The following is a 23,773-nucleotide window of genomic DNA, read 5'->3' as shown; positions in this document are numbered from 1 at the left end:
AGTCTGCTAACCACAGACACACACCATACTAGAAATACTACCTCGCAGGTTGTAAGCCTCCACCAACCAGTCATGTTGCAGTTTACATCCCTGTCTGACGAAATGTCATCACTTCATCATTTTATACCATGACACATTTGTGTGAAATTGTCAAAGTTCATCATTGAGTACATGTGAATGTTTGAAATTTGAAGAAATCTCCTCAAGGCGTACCTGAGATGTTGCGTTTACGAAAATGGCACGGACACAAGTTCATAGTGACCTTTGACCTCCAAGAGCTAATCAGTTCATCCCTTTTTATTTACAGTCTATGGTTCATCCTTGAGTCCAGGTGGATTTTTGTGCCAAATTTTAAGAATTTCCCCCCAGGCGCTCTTGCGATGTCATGTTCACGAGAATGGACCAGACAGTCGGGTGGACAACCCAAAACATAATGCCTCCAGCCACGGCTGCACAGAGGCATAAAAGGTCATGGATAGATGGAGGGATGGTGCTGAGATAAAGACATGGTGCGGTCTACAGTATATATAGGAATAACCTTTAGAAACATCACAATAGAAATGTCATTAATACATTTCTGATCAGCTGCACTGTGAATAATGAAATGTATCAAGCACATCAAACTGGATTTAGATGCATTCGGGTTCAGAGCTCATAAGTCCTGCTATCATTGCAGGTGCGGATGTTGTGGCATCACAGAATAGAGTTCAAATTGTTCTTTGTTAAAGGCTGGAAAGGTAAAGTAAACTTGAGATGCTGACAATGGGATATTATTTGGCATCAATGACAAAGATCTTTGTGTTATTAATTCAGGTGCAGTTTCTTATCAGATATTTCTCATATAATGTTGGTACTATTCACCTGTGGCTCACAAAATATAAGGCTGCTTGATTTTTTTTAATATGTGCATGCACACGTTTGTGGTTGTATTGTTTTGCATTTTGTAAATTTAGAGATGCATCGATAAAAAATATGTTTCAAATTGTTTTAGTAAGTTTGGCAAAAGTAGAATGAGGGAGTACTGGGGTTAAAGACGTGCAAACCAGTGAAGTCACACTGCTGGCCTCCATTTGCTTAGACGGTTCTGCATAATCTGATCATTTTATGTGATTTAGTTTGCATTTCACTGCTTCCTCTAATGCCAATATTGTTCCCATTAGATGAACAGATTTTAATTTTAGGAAGGAAATATTGTTATGATCTAGTGAGTTGAATGTATTTGATTTTATGAAAAAAACTGTATAAATTGTAGGGATAAACCATTGGGATTTGTAGCATTTTGGGTCAGACTGGACTTTATCCAGCAAGGAATCGTCTGACTACTTCACAGAAAGACGGATACTGGCATCATTTCAATATTATTTATGCTACAGCGCCCCCACCTGATTATCTTGGCGCACTGCAGCTGTCTTGGTCCGAATTCAACCGAGGTAACATGAACAGGGGAGGGGAGGAGATAGTGCAGTGGAATAACAGCAACAGAACAACCAGACATCGGGCTTTATACGTTTAAAAATGCTTTTCTGAAGGGGACGGATACTGGCTTCCTGGTAAGCGAACATCGTTGTCATCATGCGTCATCTTTGTCCACACCGGCTGCCCGTCCTAGCTCACGAGCTAACTTGAGGGTAACGTGATAGCCTTGAATCACAGGGTCCTTCCACTGGTATGGAGCACACAGCCAACGCCGTCCAAAATGTTATCGATTTAGAGTTACCTTGTCGCAATACCTTGTAGAAAATAGAAGACAGCTTTTGACCAACAGTTAGGAATTTCTACTCCATTTGGCGTGCAACTAATATTATAAGCAGCCCCTTTATTTGTAGTAAACCCACTTTGCACCGATGTGAATTGTAAGCAACTATAACTAGCTGACGATAGCTGCAGCTGCTTTACTTGGTGGTTACTTCCTATTCGGTATTTGTACATTGCCACATTTTGTTAATGGATGTCGTTCTCCTCAGTAAAAAGACGTCATCTATTGCTCTCAGGTTAGCTCGCGTGCTAACTTTGCCTACCAAACGCTAGCTACATCATTGGCCGCTTGACTTAAGAAACGTGACATAAAAGTATAACGTTGGTTAAAGCAGGATATTTGCCAGCCATCGTTCTGTAGTCATGCTGGCTCTAGTCTCATCTCTTTCTACATGTTTCATAAGCGCACCAAAATAGATATAGTCAGGAGTAAGCAGCCTAAATATCATCAGTGTCATTTTGTTAACTTAACCAATTCTTCCTTTGTGCCTTTCTTCTGTAATGTTTCCATCTGTTTTTTTTTCTTCTTTTGTCCTCTGGCCTTACATTTACATTGAAATATGTATTTTAACATCCCATACACCCATTGCAATGTGTAGTACTAACATGTAATTATTAAGATAATCACACAGAGGCACAGGGCTGGTCTCTGTAAGCGCCACTGATGCTGGATTAATCCAAACAGGTTTGACAGGTGGCCAACAGTCTCTCAGGCTGAGCTGAAATCAATATCTGCAGGTTCCTCTTTACTTTCATCTCATCGTGGCTTTTTGCAGCATTTGCTAGAATCAATCAGGCTGCTATGAGAATAAGTGGACAAGAGGATCTGACTCACTATAATTATCTACAGATCTTCACAGGCCCTTTCCCATCATGCATTTTACAAATAATGCACAAACTCATGAATTATGAATGATATGTGGCTCATGTCAATAATTCATCTGCCCTCACAGTCTGGCACCCTCATTTAAGGATAATGTTTGCTGACAGATTCTGCTACATTGGTGGAAGTTTAAGGAAAATCTGAGGATCCCATTTTTGCCGCCTGTATTTAGGGAGGCTTATAGTCCATTTTGATCATGATGAATAAAAGGAATAAGGATTATTCTCTTCTTTTTCTTGGTGCAGGGTACTCGGAGTCGTTGTCAGCCCCCCCACGGTGAGCATCACTGCTTCACTTCATTATTGCACAGCTTCCACTGAAGCAAAGCCAGGTCCGTGTGAAGAGCCTGGTTGACTACTGCGGTGGCGGGGCAGGAGGACAAAGCTCAGGAAGATGGCATCACCCTTTGTGCCTGTCCCCGTGCCGTTTGACAGAGCCTTGTCAGCAGGTAGCAGCAAGCTCAGGCGGCCACAGCGAGCTTCGTCACTAGGCAGCGTCTCCAGCATCTTGGCCGGGGAGGACCATGGAAGAGGATGCGGAGGATTAGGTTCCCGGCGGCAATCCCGCGGCATGGACAGTGGCGGTCGGAGCAGGACACCACCACCCCTCTTCAGCCCTGTGACACTGGCCAGGGTGAACGGGACTCTGGAGCCCTCCATCGAGTACTCCAGCTGTCCACGCTCCATTTCGGATCCTGCTGGGAGCCAGCAAGGCGAGGAGAGGCCCTTTACCCCCACTTTGCTGGGGTATGAGGTCATGGAGGAGAGGGCCAAGTTCACGGTATGAAAGCAGAAAATGGGCTTGTCATGACAACCTTTTTGAACTTGTCTATCTGTGGCATAACTTTCCAGCTAAGTGCTCTGATTACATTTGAAATGCTGTGTTATTTAGCCTATATTGACATGTAGGTTAAAGAGACCAGATATGCTCACTGAGGACAAACACACAGCATGAGGAATACTAGAGATTAAAGGTCAAATGTCAACAATTACTTAATAATATGTGGCTTTAAGTTCACGTGTATTGTCTTATCTCTGCTGCAGGTATTCAAGGTCCTGGTCAGGAAGACTCCCGATGAGAGCTGGGTTGTTTTTAGAAGGTACACAGACTTCTCCAGACTCAACGACAAGGTGTGTTCTATGTACATACGCACATGTGTGTGCAAAGTACGGGCAGTCCCAAATCTCAGGCCTATATGAAGCTTCATTTAGTGATCATCTGCTTGCGGACGCTGTTTATGACCATCAAAGAATTGCTTTCAGCATGCTTTCTTTTGTTTTTGAGTGCAGTGTGGAAGTGATTAAAGCTACACAAAGAATCCTTCTGTTCCCAAATGGCCAACAGGGCCGAGCCAACTAGGGAACAGGTCTCTCGTGGTTTCGGGATGGATCGTTTTGTCACAGATTATAAAAGGGGGGGAAATATTGCCAGCAGAAGGGGATGTGATGCCATGTGATAATATTGTATGGAAAAAAACGGAGCCCGCAACAGAAAAAAACGATGATGCTAAATATCTGCAACAAACAAGCAATACATATTTTTATAGGGTTGTAAAATAGCGATTAAATCTATAACTGAAATGCAGTAATTCAGTAACCCCAGGCAAGAAGAATGGAAACACAGGAAATGGGATCCACCTGGTTAGGAGGAAGAGGTAAGGAGGGGCAGGGGGGACTTCTCTAGCATTCTTGTGACTTTTCCCGCAAAAGGCAGCTGTAATGTCCATGATAAATGGTCTTTTGTCATCCACCTACTGTCATTTTTGAGGCCTCATTCATACATTCAAATGGCAGGAAATGTTTCAGCATCAGGTGCATCCATCAATGTGGCACGTCTGCACAAACATGTGGATGATTTTCCTTTGTGCATTTATCTAGAAGTTATTGAAGAGGACTTGCCCTCTGTGCACACAGCCAAACATGGACATGTAATTAAGCTAAACGAGGCATGGAACACATGATTGATCCGGTTTTCGGCATGCGGCACGGTTACATGTTTAGTGGTGTGGAACCTCACCCAACATTGTTTTACTGTACGTTTGTGCAGATGGCTCAGGCTGCCAAGTGAAGACACCAATGTATACATAGACACTGAACCCACCTCCTGCTGAGCAAACTGACATCAGGGCCTCTTCTCAATACAGTATCTCCCAAAGTTGACCACATAAAAAAAAATTCCACCTTCCACTATACCGCCTACATCTGTTTTGAGGATTTAGTAAATCGCGATGGAAATAGGCGTGATTAACTTTGAAGGCTCCAGCTGAGGCAGTCCGCACAGGACAATGAGCAGAAGAGGTCAGCCCTAGTTCTTATCAAAGGCAGCAATTGGTCATTTTTCAAGGGGTTCATTTATAATGGTATTGTGACAAGTTTGAGTCTTCATGTCAAACATTGCACACGCACACTGAGCAGTATTTCCAGAAGCTGTGTGGTTTGGCGCGTAAGCAACAGTTCTTCCCGTCAGGGTCATATCTCATAATGTGGCAGGAGGTTGATGCAAGGGTTATCCGTAGAGGGAATGAATGTCTTTCTTTCTCTGCTCCCGAGACTCTGGGAGCGGTTCTCGAGCAGAGAATGCCATGCCAATGTAATTTACTTCAGGGTTCTCCAGAGGCGTTGACGCATGTTTGCGACACAGTTGAAACAGCCTCCGCGCCAGGCGACAGCCGTGGCCAGAGGCGTGTGCTGGTTAGATTTTGGTGGTCGATGGTCAAAATAACTGTGACCTGACAAAACATGTTTTTGAACAAAACTCAATAATTAATATGCTCATTATGCCAATTTCACAAAAATAGCTAATAGGATAAAGTGATGACATTTTGTACAGATATGTCTCTAAACTGCATTTTGACTGGTTGGTGGAGGCATACCTCCTAGGTTTTGTAACAATTTGGTGTAATGATGCGATTTCTCTTCCTCCACACTGAATCACAGCGCCCTGCACATCTTATTTGCTGTTGAGCACCGTCTCTACATTCATGCATTCAATAGAGAAAAAAAGAAGGTGGTAGAGACACACCGAGGGGCACTTGGAGCTCAGTGCTAAAGGGTACCAGCTAAATATCTGGCATGCTGATTTTATTTGCTGCTCTTAGCTTTTTTTTTTCTCACAGATCTATCCATCCGCTTGTTTTACAAAAAACTATGAACTTCTCTGTAAGTGTTTTGCATGTGACATAAGACTTGAATCGTGTTCAAACCAAACCGAGATAACATGCAAATTAGAAATGTATGATCCTACTTTTATCTAAGAAATGATTCTGTGTGCAATCTGACCTTGAAATGCAAGTTTGTATCAAATTTGAACATGTGTGTAGTCGCGATACCTTTTTAAAAGGTGGTTATTTGATGAGGGAAACGGATTGGAGGACAGCAGACTTCACAAGTTGATCACAGCATGTAATGCAGAAGTGTGCCGCGAGTGCTTCAGGGAGCAGCAGCATGTACTATTTCTCTTTGCCACTCTTACCTCACATTGTCCTCAACTGTAAAGTATTCTTTCACAATAACGGCTGTGACTAACTCTTTGAGAGAGACCATGTGATAAGTGTGTGTTTGTGTGTCTTCTAGCTGAAGGAGATGTTCCCCGGCTTCCGCCTCTCGCTTCCTCCCAAGCGGTGGTTCAAAGACAACTATGACAGCGACTTCCTGGAAGACAGACAGTTGGGACTACAGGCTTTTTTGCAAAACCTGGTGGCACACAAGGACATCGCCAACTGGTATGTCACATGATTATGCAGAGAGTCTTTTGTTAAAATGGAATTATTTTTGCCTTTTTGTGTAAACGACGTGGTCATCTGATAGTTGATGAGCTATCAACTTCAATTTTATTTAAGCTTTTTTTATTGTATTAATGAGCACACCGGTCCGTTCATTAACAACAACCACAGACACACACACATACAGTATATTCATGTCACCTCATTTGTTCTCCTCAACAGCCTGGCAGTGAGAGAGTTTCTGTGTCTTGATGACCCACCTGGGCCTTTTGATAGTCTGGAGGAGAGCAGAGTAAGTGTGCATACGCATGTGACATCACGTTAGCTCATGTACTGTATGTGTTATCCGTGTCATTTCAAGGCCCTTTAAAGAGTAGTTTTTCTTCAGACTCTTAGATATTTACTTGACCACATTTCTTAATTTTAGATTAGATATGAAAAGAAACACCCAACTGCAGATCAGAAGACAGAAATAAATACATTAAGATGGAATCTTTGGAAAGAGAAAGGTATAAAAAGGTTGTGGCCCTGAGAGCTCTTGTAAAGTGACCTTTTTTATATATCTTAATTTGCTGCCATATCCATTTCTGCTGTCACCAGTGTTTTTATTGTCTTTATTGTGTTTTATTGAGCTATTAGGACTGACCTATCACCGTTTGAGATCTCTTTTCCTCTGTGTGTGTCTTAAGACTACAGTAAATACAAAGCTTTCTATTATTTATATGTATTTGAGCAATAAAAACGATACCCAGCCCTACACTTTCCAGGGATATCATATTAAGTGACGAACTCACTCACATCACAGCAGGCAATGAACATGTTTCACTTGTTAGATTCAACAAGTGGCTTTAGAGTCTGCCATGTTGAGGTATCCTGCATGCAGAAATGTTATCCCCGTCATCTCCTCTGTTGCTTGTCAGGATTTGCTCGCCAATCCTTGTTCCTAACAAATATTTTCTGTTCATCTTTTCTCCGTCACTGCCTCCCTGCAGGCGTTCTGTGAGACTCTGGAGGAGAGCAACTATCGTCTCCAGAAGGAGCTGCTCGAGAAGCAGAAGGAGATCGCCTCCCTGAAGAGGAGGTTGCAAGAGAGGGAGCAAGCCCTCCTGCTACTGCAGAAGCATATCAAGTCAGTAGACACACACACACACACACACGCATACAATACAAGAAACGGGATTCAGGGTTGTAACAAAGTACAAACTACAAAAGACAAAAAATGACATACAAGCGGCGCACATGTGGTTCACACCATGTGCTGCTTCTTAGGCAGAGGGAGGTGGTCGTTGAGGTCCACACGCAAGTTCTAAAATAGCATCAAACGTAGTAACTAAGTCAATAAAAACCACCTGGTTCTGTGTGTCTCTGTCCGTCCCAGTGGCGAGTGTGTGAGCCCCGAGTCTCTGTGCGATCTGTCAGCTCAGGGCAGCGAGAGCAGTGCAGATGTGGAGTCGTCCGCTGCAGAGGCTGATCAGGATGTGCTTGACGACACTGGGTAATGGACACGCGCACACACACACCACACGCAGTAGTGAATGAGATTCAGCGCCAGAAAACTCCACAAATGTAGAGACCAAACACAACTCACACGGCCCCATTCTCAAGTGAATCCCACCATCCCATTCTCCGGTTGGTTCTATTACACAGAGCAAATGATGCCCAGTGATATTCCCCATTTGGTGTTTTTCTGCCACAAAAAGAGAGCCCCAAAATATATGTTCTAATGCTTTAGGAAGTGGCTCAGGAGTCGAGGGCACAGTTAACTGGTCAACGGTTGAATGCTGCATCAATCACCCTATGGGAGCGTCCATGCACTGTGACCTTTGCTTATACAAATACACGTCTCTAAAGCCCACGTCTCCCGTTTCACTCGTGTTTTCCTCCCGTGACCGTTAAGTTTCAAATCCATTTTCTTCCATGTTACACACGCACAGTAACTACAGTGATTATGATGAGTATACATTATTTTCTGGTGAGTTCTACTGTTGCACTTGTGTTTTTTTTGGGGCTAAGCTGCTGCTAATGAAACTCCATTATTCCTGAAGATGTTTCCAGAAAAAGCCTTTCAGGGAAGTAAAGGGATTACGCCCCGTTAACCACAGGAAGCACTTAATGTGAAACCGATAGAGGATGTGTTGAATTTGCACCAACACCAAATGAACATGGTAAAAGGGAGCAGGTGAAAAAGCTGTAGGCTTCTTACTAAATATGAAGTAAAGCATGTGTAAACAAAGGCATGGATCTCCCTTCAGTTAAACCATGGCTTATTGACTGTCTACCGTGGTGAACTTGATTGGCCGGTCCTAAGCAGTGTGCACTTTTCTCTACTACCTAATCAAATGACATAGGAGGAAATAGGCACAAGAAGATAGATGCATTTAAACCCTGTGCTCTGCTTCCATCTATAATTGGAAAAGTATTCTAATTTCCTTAGCAGAAGTAGCAATACCACAATGGAAAGAATACTGCGCTACAAGTAAAAGTCCTGATTTAAAAAAAAAATGCTGTTATTGCTACACATACGCTTAGATACATGCAAATGCAAGACTTTTACTATCTTACATAATACCAGGTTATGTTCAGTAATACTGGTCCTGTTATGAGTCCTGGGCCTGCTGGTCTAATTGATAAGCCTCCTAACTGTGTAATGTTTAAGCACTTTATCTCAAAATGATGTAATCTGATCTGAGAATACTCCTGTTAAATGTTCAAATTTACCTGTCAAAAGTTCCGCCTCTCATCTTAAAAATGATACACTAATCCAATCACAATTCTTTTGATTCATCACTAACTATAAGCTTCCTTTTTTTGCACTGCATTGATTTATTAGTCCTTACCACAAAATAATCCCAATTGCTACAGACATACAGATCCATTATAAAGCATTATGAAGGTTACTTTAGATATTTTTATTGCCCATTATTTTTTATTGCCCATTGACGGGATATCCAATGTCCTAGTATCTTTATCCCCACATGATTCCCAGATATCAGTGATCATTTCCAGTAATTGATCCAATTTGTAACTGGCTTTTTAATGTCAAGAAATGCAAAACCCAAACTGTCCTTTAATAATCTTGGGCCTAAATGACAAACCTTTGCACATGGCTGTATCAACACATCAGTCTCTGATCTGTTCTTTAAATAAATGATTTGTTGGCATGTACGTCTGCAAAGATACCATTGATTTTGAAAGTGAAAATATGAATACGATTTTTGTCATCATAATCACACCTGTTAGTGCGCTTTTTAAAAAAAAATAAATGTTTCCCTTCCCTTCTTGTTTTTTCGACCTTCACATTTCACAGCAGTGCTGCCCCAATCTGAAAAAAAACGAGTCCCATAACATGTGAGGTACTTTATACTGTATGCCAGCTCAGGCTGACATTACACGGGCATACTGTCTTGTCACATTCTTCTTTTCAGTAACCTGCATCCCACTGTTAACTTGAATGGAGGTGTCCTTTCTCCGTGGTATCAGGATGCAAAAGAACAGGTTTCTATTATTTTCACATCTTGTCTTAATACCATGCTCGTATGCCATATGTGCAGTTAATTGTTGCTCTTATTGTTCCTAATATCCACACTGGCCATATATACTGTATATGACATGTGAGCATTGTATTGAGATTTCCATTGGAAAAAAATATGAACCTATCTTTTATGTGATTGGATGTTTATCAAGGTTGGGGTCATTTCACTTTCAGGAAAAGATCTTACCTTCTCTTACACAAATTGTCTTGAAGGGAAATTTGGTACCTTTATAGGTGGATATCACAATCAGTGCTCATGGTAAATGTAGTCAATTAAAGCAATTAATTCCTCAGTGTGATCCCCGCTGCAGCCTGAATATCCGATTCATCAAAAACACTGTAAAATGTGTCCTTGTCCATAACATCCTCACATATTTCAGCTGTCGCATCAAATGCAGGAAGGGATTTTTTTTTTAAACCGCAAACTCTGGGTCAATATAACACGCATTGAGGAATGTACTGCTTCAATTGACTACATTTACTATCAACACTGATTTGACATCCACATTTAATGTGACAAAATGTCCCTTTAAACTTCGGTGGCCTTGTGGACACGAACCTTGAAAGAAAGATGTTTTTTGCTACAAAGGTTCTTGTTATTTATAAGGACAACAGGGCTTCAGGCCACAAAATACATTTTAAAATAGACACTAAAGTGAAGTTTTTCGTAGTATTTCCCCTTTTTGAATTTAACTGTCCTGAAAATGATTTGTTCCCAACCGTGGCGTCTATCCATTGTACTGCCGTGTTCTGTGCTCTGTGAACCTTTTGGCTGTGCCACACTGCTCCCCTGCATCATATTTGACTAACACGTGCTGTTAGCGCCTCTCTTTCACACGGTGATGTATGCTCACTATGTGGGCATTGTAGGTTGTTGGATTTCAGGTCTTGCTTCTTCCTCTCATCATCTGGTTTCATGACATGCAGGGGAAATCCCTTAATTGAAGGCAGAATGAGTGGGGTGAGAAAAAGAAATGTTCTCATCCAAACATAATCCCTCTCAATCATCACTTATGACCCATTACAAGTGTGTTGTGTTGTATCTGCAGATACCCTGCACACTGTCTGGATTTTCTTATTTTGCTCTGTTGGGGATGTTTCTGAGCTATAAAAAAAAGGCCGGAAATAAGCAAGGCAAGCGGATAAAGCTCGTTCCAAAACAAGAGTGAATCTGGGGCTGGCTTCTACCTGCTCGTCCACAACCCGACAAATCCTTCTCATTCTGCCTTTTGAATCAGCATGTGTAAAACGGACTATACCATCTGTTTGAGCTGTCTGGTAGTAATGTATTCAACACATGGCTAGTCGGCTAGTCACAAACGGTGTGGAGTTCTGTACACAGACATCTCCTGGTTATATGTCATGCAGTGTGAGATGGAAGAGGATCCGAAGTAAAAACCTGTCTCCTTGCTGTGTTTTCAGTCGACCTGTAACTTGCTGTTGTCGTGGCATTAATAACACGTCCCTACAGTATGCGTCTCCTTGATGGCTCCTAAGTTGGGCTGTATTAGCATCTCTCCTCCACTGTATGTTTCCTCTTTGATCCTCTCTGTCTGTCTGGCTTCATGTTGTCTGAGTTGTACAGCTCTCATGTTGCATTGCATTTGAGTTGAATAGGTCAATTACTGAATTAGTTTCCTCTGCTGTGACCTCCTTATCTCTAGTGGCAGATGTGAGGTCCAACCTTTGCGATCCTCCGCCTGTTGGTGTGGTCCGCCACTCAGCGCCTCTCCTCCGGTCATTGAGGTCACTCAGCTTCACCACCAGAAGCTGGAAGAATAACAATGAACACTGGTCCCCCTCTCCTCCTCGTCCCTCCATTTCCTCCTCCCCTACTTCATTATATTTGAGTGCTTTTCCATAACTTCTTGTTTGTTTTTCTGGCCTCTTTACCTTATCATTCCTTCCTCCCGCCACAACTCCAATTTCCTCTTTTCACTTTCCACTTTGTTACTGCTGTTTGGCCTTTCAGTCTTGGAGATGGATCTGAAGCAGCAGTTATCTCAAGATCCGTGTAAATGTTAAAAGGGAACATCTTCATACTGCAACAGCCTGTTTCACTTATATTTCCCCCTACACAATGGGTCATGGGATATTTTAGCTGGCCCCTACAGAAGACATCCTGAAGACCTCACTCAACATGTGCAAGATATGAACTATATCTTGAATTACATGGCTACACTTATTTAAAACTAAAACTAAGTTGATCTGTCTTGTGGGGATTTTTCAATCCTTCCCGTTTACTTTTGAACCTCGTACAGCGGCCGCCAGTCTGAATCAACTTGATCCTGCAGTCACAAAGCCAAAGTTTGGCTTCTTGACCAAAAAAAAAAGATCACTTAGACATTCACAGTCATGACAATCTACAGAAAACCTGAACCATCACCTCATCAGTTTCTGCAGACGTGCGTTGTGGCTCATCACTTGTGATGAGAGGCCCTCCTCTCAAACCAGAGAAACACCCCCCCCCCCCCCCATGCGACTATAGGAATAAATAAAAGTCTGGATAGATTAGATGTCTCAGGATATGCACCAGTAACCAGGTGGGTATCACAGAGGATTGATAACTTTATGTACTTCCATGTCATTGCTTTGTACTGCCATTGACTCCCATTCATACTTCTTGGGGTTTTCACTTTCAGTTTGCGTCTAAAGGCCTCGGCTCCGCCTTGTGTTAGTGCCATGGAAGATTTCTGGTGAACTAAAGTCCTGTGAGAGACCATACATCAAATCTGTAATGTATTCTATTGAGAGAGAGAGACAAGGAAATGTGGTCCATTGTTGCTTTTAGAGGAATGTAATGTCATTCCCCTGACACATGCATCAGTTTGCTTATGCCAATTTAAGGAAAGTCCATACATATTTACAACACTAAACCTCTTCTGGCACCTTGCCTGTTAATAGAGTAGACTGAGCCTGGACTTGCATCAGTTTCCTCGAGGTCAACCTAGATGTTGTAACATGGGTATCAACGAGGGATCAGTTCACCCATTCAACAAAAAAACAAAACATTTTCTACTTACCCCTACGAGTGTGTGGCCTTGCAGAAGGTTTTGGTCATATCTACTATAGATTTTAACGGTTATCTATATACAGAATTCAGTGCATTAACATAGCAGCAAACAGCTATTTGTAATGTGAAGATAAAAAAAATATATACAAAACCGGGAAATACCGGAAGTGAACGAGTCACCATTACTACGGTGGCGTCTCTCGCATGCAAGCTGTCCTAGGAAGTGTAAAATGTTCTACTTTCAAGTTTACTTTCCGTATTAACTTACTTTTAACAATGATGTCGAGAACAACCTGCACTTATCAGCTGCCTAATGTTAGTCTAACGTGGTGAAACAAGTAACATCAGCCAAGTCAACGCTGCTTAGGTAGCGTAGCAAAGGTTAGTGTGCTTAAATCAACTAAGCTAACCTAATGTCCTTGTAATAGCCTTCAATTTTACTTTAATCAATTAACAAATATATACTAATCTGTTTATTATCTACACCAACCATTTAAGTAAGTTACTACGAGTAACCAAGGACGGACTTAGCTGAAAGTCATCAGTTAACACGGTTAACAGACACTGAGTCACTACGACATACATTTTAGTGGACGCCAGTCTCTTTTGTTCCCCACTGGCGAAGTAATGGCCGCCGCTGTGCATTGCGCTCATATGGCAATTACCGCTGATAATGCCGCCCCGCCCCAGATCGTTCCCCTTTTAGGTAAACACTGTTGGCTCTCTCAGCACTGGTGCCGTCATCTGCACTGTTTCGTGCTTATAGCACAGTTAGCTGCTAGCCGCAGCCTCAGCCGGCTCCGTGTTGAAAGCTGTGTGGAGGCATTGAATTCTGTTCTCAGCAAGCATCTTTAAATATATCCACTTCTAATGTTTCTGCCTCTATCTTCATCTAATTTAGGTCAATGGAATTTTTGTTTGTGGTGCCCAAAGTACTGGTAAAATGGCATGAAAAACAGTAATCCACAGATTATCCACAGACACGGTGAAACCACCATCTACCGGCGCATACTCCCTCTTGACGGGGCCATCTGAGGGTAACATCATGAGTAACTGTGACCTCTGCACATAAAACCAAAACTATCTGCAATGCTAGATTCCTGTAAGAGTAGGCGAGAACATTTTGTCGTCTGGATGAACTAACCTTTTACATCTAGGGTTGCTAATCTTGAGACACTAGCAAGAGTGTGTTAGCAGCGGCACTCGAGTCAGGCTAGAGTCTTGACAATTCTGCGACTATAATGCATAAAGTTGGCGGTATGCGTTCGGGTCGGGTGGTTGATAAACGCTTAATTTGCAGGTCGGGCGGTGCAGATTGTCTTTTATAGCGGGTCGGTGGGTGCGGGTATTAGAAAAGAGTGTCACCAGGCCCAAAAGCCATATAAAACACTTGAAGGGCAGTGGTTTCACATTTTGTAGTGTGTTTTCACTCTTTGATGATGAGTTAATGAAGTGTATAACAACCACAGCTCTATCGAATCCTCTCACACTTGACCTAGAAAAAAAGGTTATGTGATGCACTTTATGGATGAATGGCAACCCATAACGTTTGCTAGGATATGCTTTTTACTACTTCATTTGTTTGAGACAGAAACGTGCCTTTTCAACCACTGAATCTGTCTTGATTTCCAACTGGATCTAATGTGTCAATGTTTGATTTATGTATATGAGTTTTGTTAATGTGTTGTTCTGTAAATTCCCTTCACGCGTAATTCTAAGTGCCTTGGAACATTTTTCACCTAACTTTTCTTTTGATGTGTTTAAATAGCTTTATAGATTTGTGCAGAACATGAAACAATTCCACTTTGTTCCTCTGATGGAAACAATCTTTTAAATAACCCTTATGTGTATGTTGTTGCTTGGAATAGAATGAAGACTTTTTTTTGTAATGATACATGAATCAATATGAAGTTTTAGTTGCATATATACACCTATAGTTGCACTATGAAAGACTTAAATGAATAACCTTTGGTGTCACTATTAATGTCCTGGGTTTAAAAGGGGGTAATTCACTGAGACGTCTGGTCCGAAATGAATACTGTGGACACAAAAAAATGTCACAGCAGAGATGTTTATCAGAAATAAATATTGAATTCACCCACAATCAAATGTGGAATGATCTATTGAATACACGTGTATGCTTCTTCACATTTAAAGTCTGCTTTCATGAAATCAGATTAGTAGTCTCTGCTTGGGTGAAATAAACTGTCAGGTCTCATAAGTGATGAGATGATGTGGGTTTACAGTTACTGTAAGGCCCATTTTAAAAGTGTGATGCTTTCAAAATGTAATAAATTCTTATCACAGAAATATCTTCTTTCTTTGCCAACATAGTATCTTTTAAGCTTTAAAAATGTCCCTAGAGAGGGGACTGTATGCTTACTGTCTGCGTAGTATATGTTACACGAGATTGTAACATCATGAACAGTTAAAAAGTAAATGCAATGATGCGTTAAGATAGAAAACAGTACTCAAATTGTTTGATGTGCAATTTACATTGTATTTATAATGTATATCCTGATGAATGGAAAAGGTAATTGATTAATGAACATTTTTGGCCATGTCAATGACTGCATGTCAGGTCTTTTGAGTCAATTCGAAGTTGATGGCTGGCCAACCCAGATGAGACCTCTAGATCCCTGGAATGAAGATCCCAGAACCATGAACTGCCAACATTACCCCTCTCCTGCCACTGCGATAAGGTAAACATAAACTGTAGGGTTGCACCGATACCGATATTCAGACCAGGTACGAGTACTTACATTATAGTATCCATATCGAGGGATAAGTACTTAACAAAATAATTGTTTTATTTTCATCAGATGTCACGTTGCCATAGTGGTTTTGGGTGTGGTTGTACCAGAGTGGTTTTACAAGTACATGAGCACAGTATCGGACCCGATGCAGATATCGGTGCATCACTAATGAACTGTACAAGCCCCGCTGTACTAGGGATGGGTGTAACTTCACACAGCGATGGGCATTATAAAGCCCTCAGGTCCTAGCCTAACTTCACCCATTGCATCATTTTAAAAAAGTGGGCTGAGAGATGTATTATCTCCGCCTGGAGAATCATGTGATGCCTAGTGGGTGAGTGGGTGCGTGCCTTGGCACCTCTGTGTCAGTCAACAGCTAATCTCGCATTCTGCTGCAGCTAACTGCGTATTATGTTGTGGTGCCGTTATGGCTGCCATGAGACAACCATTTCAGAAGGGCAACGGAAACTGTTGCATCCATCTATGCTTTCGTCAAAGCCATCAGACTCGATTAAGAAAAACACTAAATTTTCCTTGCAGAGCACGGGGTCTGCCCCGATCGTTAGTTTGTTTCTGTTATTGTGTGACTTAGTTTGTTTTTTTCTGCTTCCTGTTTGACTCTGGTATGCCGGTCCTGCATTTGATTGCCTCTGTGACTTATAGACCTAGCTGTAAATTTTAGGTTCATCTTGTTGAATAATGAATAAGTCAGATGTGTAGCAGTTATCTGAAGAGATCGTTTTGAGTAGTTTACAGTCATACTCAACAATACTCAACATTAGTCATTGATTTAAAATGCTGTTTGTCTTATTTCTATTGCGTTAGATTCCAAAAGTAACAAGTTTTCGTGGCACAAAAGAAGTATCAAAATGTCTTTATTTCTTATGCCAATCGTGCAGCATTGCTGTAATCAACGTATTTGCTGCCCGTCTGTTCGCTCACTGTCCAAGTCTTATTTTTGCCACATTATGGCTAAAACACTGCGTCTGTCTCAGTCTTGAAACAAGGAATGGCTCAGATCTGGGCAACCCAAACCCCCCCCCCCCATGAGTTGACTGCACCCTGTCATTTCGGATAGCCCTTAATGATTTTAGAAACAAATGCTTCACACATTTCGCTCCGGGTGTATAATTTCCTAATTCTAAACTACCCACAAGTGGGTGGCCAGCTGGTAGGCTGTTATTTATGTGCAGCTTTGTTTTAATTACATTCCACCAGCATGCCCTAACCTGCAGCTGAGGGAAAAATTCTCTCCCCCGGCCCCCATTTTGGACAATTAGACCACATTTCTCTGTATCTCATGCCAACTTTCTCCTAATAAAAAGGTAAAATGTTACATATCTACACACAAACACACACACACACATAAATATTTACCCACATGTAGGGTTTTATTTCTTCCGTTTCCTGAAAAGTAACTGTATTGAACATGGCTTCCGCCCAACAGAGACAATATGTGAGGTCCTTATGTTTTCCATATTTGTCTTTGTTGAATAAAAACAGTTTGTTCTAAATGGATGAGGTCAGGTAAGAGTCTTTCGAATATGCGAGCTAAAATAGAAGTAAATAATTTGTAATAATGGAGAACATTGTAGAGGGGGGGTTCATCAACTTCCAAGGTGCATGGGAAAGGGAAAAGTCTGAAGAGGTCAAAACATTTATTGACAACCCTGATTAAGGACACAGGCCAAAATGCCTTGGTCTAAAAAATAAAATTGTTTTATTTACTAGTGTTGCTGTTTTTAAGTGTTGCTGGATAATTGAGAACCCTGACGGGTTTATAATTCCCAAATTCTTGTTTTTCTTTATCCTCTTTGGGAATAACAGAGATAATTGCCTCCCTCCAAGAGGGTGGAAATTCTCCTTTCGGTAAATTGAGTTTAACGGGTTGAGTTATAATGGTGATATCTGGGACTTTAAAGATTTGTACCACTCTGTGGTAAAACAATCTGAGCCTAGGGACTTTCCAGCCTTTAATTCAGAGCTGGCCGAGTCCAATTCTTTGGTAGAAACTACTTGTACTAGTTTTTCATTTTGTATGGACAGTTCTAAAGAACTTACAGTGTTGATATGGGTCTTGTTGGAGGCCTGGGGTTGAGAATATAGCTCCTGGTAAAATGTTTCAAAGCTCGCTTTCTCTATTCTATTCTCCTCATTTTTAGTTTTAGGGTTCTTTGTTTTATAAATGTAATTTTCCGCCTGTTTGCATAACTTGTGCACTACAAATTTAGCTGATTTACCTCTGACTTCATTATTTATTTTTTTCTGTAAAAGAAACCTTTTCTGGTTTTCCTGTGTATGTATTTAGTCAATCTCTGTAGTTTTTTTTTCATTTCCAGTTGTTTTATTGCTGTCAACAAATTATATGTTTTAATTTCCCCTGCAGATCTGCCAATCTTTGCCCCTAGGTTTCCCCATATGCAGTGCTGGAAATTATTTTCCCTCTTATTACAACTTTCATTATGTCCCACACAATTGACACTTTCCCAGAATCATTAACTTCTAGATAGTCTTTGATGTCTTCCTTTAGGGTCTGGGTGCAGCTTATTTAATGGTATCAGTCCCCTACTATAAGGGTCTGAGGGCTTCCCAAAGCTGGCTCAATCAGTCAAATTAAAAAAAGAAAGATAACCTATTGCTTCTAAACAACACATGAATAAATAAAATTCCATTTTATTAACTACAAAACCAGGTGACCCTGCCGGACTGAACCTATTGTCCCGTTCCGGAGCTCCCTGGTGCCCAGATTCTGCTTCACTGAGAGAGAGATCCATGTTTTCTGCACTGGCCTGTTTTCACTGAGTAACTGGGTCCTGATTTCTGTAAAGACACATTGATGTTGAGTTTTGCGAATGTATTTTTTTTGAGTAATATATTGTCCAATTATATTTGAGAGAAGGCAGACATCTCTACAGCGGATCTCTCCAAAATTAGATTCGATTAGTTTGATAGATAGCATTACAGATAAGAGCAAAAATAAGTATTTTTGATTTTGAATTTCATCAATCCTTTAATTAACTTAATAACAGCCATGCTGTTTTTGAGATGTGCTTGAAATGTGTTGCTGAGCAACCTGGATTTCAGCAACAAAGAATATCTAAAATAAATGGTTGTTTTTTTCCACATATTTACTGCTATATTATTTCAATTTTCTCACCTCTTTTCACCACAGCCAAAATGTGAATAACATAACTTTTACAATAATTTACATCTTTGAAGAACCCGAAAGCTAACATAATCTTTTACATCTTAACCCACATTTGAAAGTTGAAAATATGCAGCCTACACGCTGTTGGACCAGTACTACAAAAGACACATGGACCGTCAGCAGCTCAGCTGTGTGTTGCATATTTCTCCTCAGCAAAAATACACAATGATAATGATCTGTTGAGGACTAGTGACAGCAGTGAGGCAGCAGCAGTCTCGCTGCTCACAGGGGCTGTGAGGCTGCTCTAACCTATACACGTGGGCGCAGAAATGAAAAGCAAGAGGTTCCACTACGAAACGGAACGGCGATAGCCTCAGAGTAAAAACTGTGAAACGTAGGTCATCCGGTGTTGTATCTCCCTCCTCCTGAAATGTGTTTAAACCAAAATGTTTGTGTGTGTGTGTGTGTGTGCTAAACCTAAACGTGTGTTTATCACAGTAAAGACGATATTGCGAAATGTTTAAAAGAAATTGTTTTCAAAGATCCACCTTGCATTTTGAGCTAACTGAAGTAAAATGACCACTCTTGCCTTCTAGATAGCAAGCAATCCCTTCTCAACAAAAAAACAAAAAGCAGAACTGAGACAAGAGATGTTTTGAACATAGAACATTTGAAATTTTTTCCAGACTTTGTAAAGTTCTTCATGAAGTTTATTGACTGACTCTGAGGGATAACTGGGTTAGAGGGGACTTCTGCTGTGATAACAACCATAGAATATCCCGCCTTTTTTATGTCTCTACCATGTTGCTATGATTTAAAGTGTTTTGTCCGGGTTTTTGTTTTTTAAATAGTTTTTAACCTGAGCCAAACTGCTCTTTTCAGACTTTTACATTAGTCCGTCTTCTCTGATTGTCCAGGTCTGAATACTTGTAGTTTCTCCTTTTAACCTGGAGTTGTGCGCTGCGTCTGCACAGGCTGCCGTGACCACGCTGAATCCTCTCCAGAAGCGATTCTGGTTGTGTGAATCCCCGGTCCACTTGGTCCAACACTGCCTCCTCCACCAGGTAGGAGTTTTCCCCGTTGTCATAGAATACTCTCAGCCAAGCTGGTTACAGGAACTGGAATTTTCTGATGTTTTCATTCAGGACCCTCCATGCCACCGCATATTCCTTCCGTCTGACTGGGATTCCCGGTACATATGTGGTCAAGGCTCTTTTTGCAGTTTGTCCATGAGAGGATTTTCTTTTGCCATGCCAGTTTAAGCACTTCTTCCTTCATTCTGAAACTGAGGAATCTGACTAGGATCAATCTGCGCTGGGCACTTGCCGTAGGCAGTGGCGCTAATGCCCAGTGAGCTCTTTCTCTCTGTAGGTCCTTCGTGCCGGGAATGTCTAGGTTCTTTATAAGCAGCTTCTACACGAAGGGAATCACTGACCTGGGTCCGCCTTCAGCTCCTTTGGGTACTCCGCATAAATTCATGTTTTCCCTCCATGAGCACCCCTCTTGATCTGTTAGTTTTGCCTGGAGCTGCTCTTTTAGTTTTCGCACTTCTGCTAATGCCTCTTCTGTGTTTTGCAGCCTCTCCTCGTTCTCTACAATCCTCGCTTCGGCTTAGCGGTCTTACCTGAATTCACGCATCTCTCTGAGAATCAGAGTCAGGTTCACTGGCCCTTCCCCGCCATTTTTTTTCTGTTGCTGTCCTGGCTATTCGTTGTCTTTATCGATATTCTGGCTGGGCTTTCGACCCTTTTGCTTGGATGTCATCCTCGCCACCTTTCTGAATATAATAAACATAAAGCAGTACTTCTATCATTTTGACTTTGAGACAGAATTCTTTCACTTTTGTTGAGAGACCTTTCCTTATGCTGCCATCCCTTCGGTGACCGGAACCAGAAGCCCCGTCACGGACATTCCAAACATATCACTGTCACAGCAAATCGTTCCCAGCTGCCGCTATTGTCCTTGTCTCTAAAAAGTCTGCTGTGTTTAGTCTAAATGATTTCCCCATTCTGATTAAGTGTTTTGTGGAACTGGTTCTCCAGCACATCATAGGCAACATCCCGGATAGCCTGGACCCTCACCAGTTTGCATTCTCACAGATCACAAAAGGAACGTCATCTCCACTCAGACTAAAGACCTAAATCAGAATATTGGTTGTTGATTTCAGCTCAGTGTTAAACACTAATAACCCCAGCCCTGCAAATTTGCCATTACATAGAAAAATAAAATCTATATTGAACACTTTTGCAGTTTGAGCTGCGCTCGGCCGCTGGGTTCAGGACAAATTAACGAGGTTGAACTTTGGGCACAACGCAAGTTGTTTACCAGCTTGTTAATTTGTTTAATAGCTTGGAACTAATACTAATCAAGTGACTACAGCAGATATCAGTTTTATTATTATGCCGTTTCCAAGAATATTATCACTAACCACAACTTCTCTTCACCCTTCAGGCTACAACCCTCCTGACGTTTGATGAAAATCAGCCTTGTAAGTCCAGCACCGTTGTGTGTAATCAGAAGAGAGATGTTTTGACCGAACAGAGATTTTTGACAGTGCTAATCATAAGACTAGCCTTTGGCACTGAATTGTTTCCAAAAATACTGAAAGGCTAGTTGGCACTGGCTGTGACTTTGGACCTCAGCAGGGATTCATGGCGCTTACCACACAGAGTGAGATGGATGCATTAGCAAAATGACTTCGGATTTTTGATCTCATGATAGTGTTGTATATCTCCATGGTAAATTAGGGTGCACAGCTCCAGGGGAGATTCTGTTCAGGGAATTATGTCCAACCAACATTTAAAGAAATTCTGGGAAAATGGCATCAAAAGTCATCAGTGTTCATCTATTCTCCTTGTCCACCACTTTTCCTCCATGAATACATTTAAGTGTTAAGGCGTTAAATACACTAAGCCCCTCTCCCTGTAGTTACTGGTGCTACGCTTGTCAAGCTTTCCATTCTGACAGGGCACATACTGGTATGCAGTTTACAATAACAGTGGCAAATTTATCACTCATTCATCGTTGTTAAAATAATGGGTCTTTGATTCCAGACAAAGTAGGCTTCTCATTTCTAGCTGGCAACATTCTGCCTGCTAAAATAATTATTGCTGGCAGATTTTATCAACTGTAATAGAGTGCTGCAGGGATATTGTATTTTTGTTGGCCAACTCGAACGTTAGCATCGCCCTGGTTCCCTTTACAAAAAGCCAGTGGGATTTTTCCTTTGGATTTTGGATTATTGCAGAAAATAGGTGACCTGACCCGCCAGATGGTCTGTTACAGGGAACCATTCGAGAAAACATCATTGGAAACCTTTTTGGAAAAGGGCAGGCACTTTCAGATAATACGTGGCAGATGATTGGATGAACCATCTGTCAAGCAAACTCTTACGGAAGGAAGCGAGTTGGGAGAAGAGCAAAAACATCTTCTAGATCTAGAAAGGGAAGAAAAGCTCTGTGGCAAACAAAAGTTTAGGATCGTTTTCAAGATTTGTTCAGTAAGATAATGATCTTCCCAAAGAACACCACTTTTGGGATTTTTGGAGTATAAATGCAATCAGCAGAAGTAATATGGTAACATTGGGATATAAACAAACTACACAGTCACATGATGGCTGTAAAGGCTTGATTTGCTGACAAATAAAAAATAAAAACAGGGTCTCATGCTCAGACTCCATCAAGGCAAATCTCAATGCCATCACTGTTGCCAGCTTTATGCTCAATGCAGTATAATAAGTATAACATCTAGTGCTGCGCGTCTGCTCAGAAAATCATCGCGACCGTTGAGGGGCTTGGTCGTGCATCTCCCGCTGCGGACAGTAGAGAAGGAAGCTGGAGAAAGGGCAGACACAGGTGACCTGGAGGAGGAGGTCAGCTTATACAGAATACAGTTACTAGTTAGTACTTTCATATTTGCACTAGCTCATTCAGGGAACAACAGGGAGAGAGGAAGAAGGTGCAGACAGCAGGCCAGGCAGTCGCTAATACCAATAACAATACACGTTAATTCTATAGCACCTTTCAAAACCAGGACAAAAAGCCATCACCATGCCAGAGATCTTACAACTACAATCCAACATCTTTTATATATTCGATTGGCATTAGGAAAAAAAGCCCATCACCAGCAGGTGTTGGACAAATCACCTCTGCGGGTTAGTACACTACCATTTGCATACATTACCGTTCACTTACCTGTCTGGTATCATGCCGTAACATTTACACTGATGACAGCAGCACAAACAAACACATCAACACAACGAAATAGGACCACGGACATAACAATTTATTTAAAGTAAACAATCATTGGCAAATATATTCAGTATAATTAAGACTTACATTTAGAAAGTCTTAAAATAGCTAATGTAATATTCAAGGGGAAAAAATACCAAATTGAATAAACCCATAAATAGGAACAATCTACTATAAATATAACCAAGAAGATTAAACTGTCATGGGAGTTCACGGTTAGGACCCAATAGCAAGACCACAGGAGACAGAGTACGGTGAAACAGACTTTATTTAGCCAGAGTAAGGAAGACAGGAAGGTGTGGAGCCCGTGGTCCGACACCAGAGAGTAGGCAGACCGACGGTGTGAGTCCCGTGGCTCGACACCGGAGGGCTGGTAGCTTGACGGCGTGTGTAGTCCGTTAACACAACAGAGGGCAGAGCGGCGGTGTGTAGTCCGTTAACACAACAGAGGGCAGAGCAGCGGTGAGTAGTCAGTTAACACCACGGAGGGCAGAGCGGCGGTGAGTAGTCCGTTAACACCACGGAGGGCAGAGCGGCGGTGAGTAGTCAGTTAACACCACGGAGGGCAGAGCGGCGGTGAGTAGTCCGTTAACACCACGGAGGGCAGAGCGGCGGTGAGTAGTCCGTTAACACCACGGAGGGCACGGGAGATTCCCGGACCGACGGACACCGGAGGCAGGCGCTTGAGGCAGAAGCTGCAACGGGGTTGAAGCGG

At 41.8% G+C, this 23,773-nt stretch overlaps 1 protein-coding gene across 9 annotated transcripts; it reads left to right on the top strand.

The window, feature by feature from the left end:
• Positions 1-1,424: 1,424 nt before the first annotated feature.
• On the top strand, positions 1,425-15,214 carry snx16 (sorting nexin 16). Of its 9 annotated transcripts, none has more exons than XR_004213658.1 (9): positions 1,425-1,550; positions 2,884-3,418; positions 3,682-3,768; positions 6,211-6,359; positions 6,582-6,651; positions 7,352-7,488; positions 7,738-7,854; positions 9,667-9,854; positions 11,556-11,582. XR_004213658.1 is itself a non-coding variant. In XM_031872373.1 (9 exons), exons 2-9 carry the CDS (start codon positions 3,032-3,034, stop codon positions 11,565-11,567), a joined length of 1,029 nt encoding a protein of 342 aa, XP_031728233.1. In that variant the 5' UTR covers positions 1,425-1,550; positions 2,884-3,031; the 3' UTR covers positions 11,568-11,651. The 9 variants fall into 9 exon arrangements, 7 of the variants coding, with proteins under 7 accessions (XP_031728233.1, XP_031728235.1, XP_031728236.1 ...); XM_031872373.1 differs by having other exon boundaries at positions 9,785-9,854; positions 11,556-11,651; XM_031872375.1 differs by having other exon boundaries at positions 9,667-9,707; positions 11,556-11,642.
• The last annotated feature ends 8,559 nt before the right edge of the window (positions 15,215-23,773 follow it).

The sequence above is a fragment of the Anarrhichthys ocellatus genome, unplaced genomic scaffold (assembly GCF_004355925.1).
Source record: "Anarrhichthys ocellatus isolate YVR2014 unplaced genomic scaffold, GSC_Weel_1.0 scaffold63, whole genome shotgun sequence".
In the NCBI taxonomy this organism is placed as follows: Eukaryota; Metazoa; Chordata; class Actinopteri; order Perciformes; family Anarhichadidae; genus Anarrhichthys; species Anarrhichthys ocellatus.
Note: the sequence above shows the minus strand (reverse complement) of the source record. Positions and strands in the feature narration are given on the sequence as shown.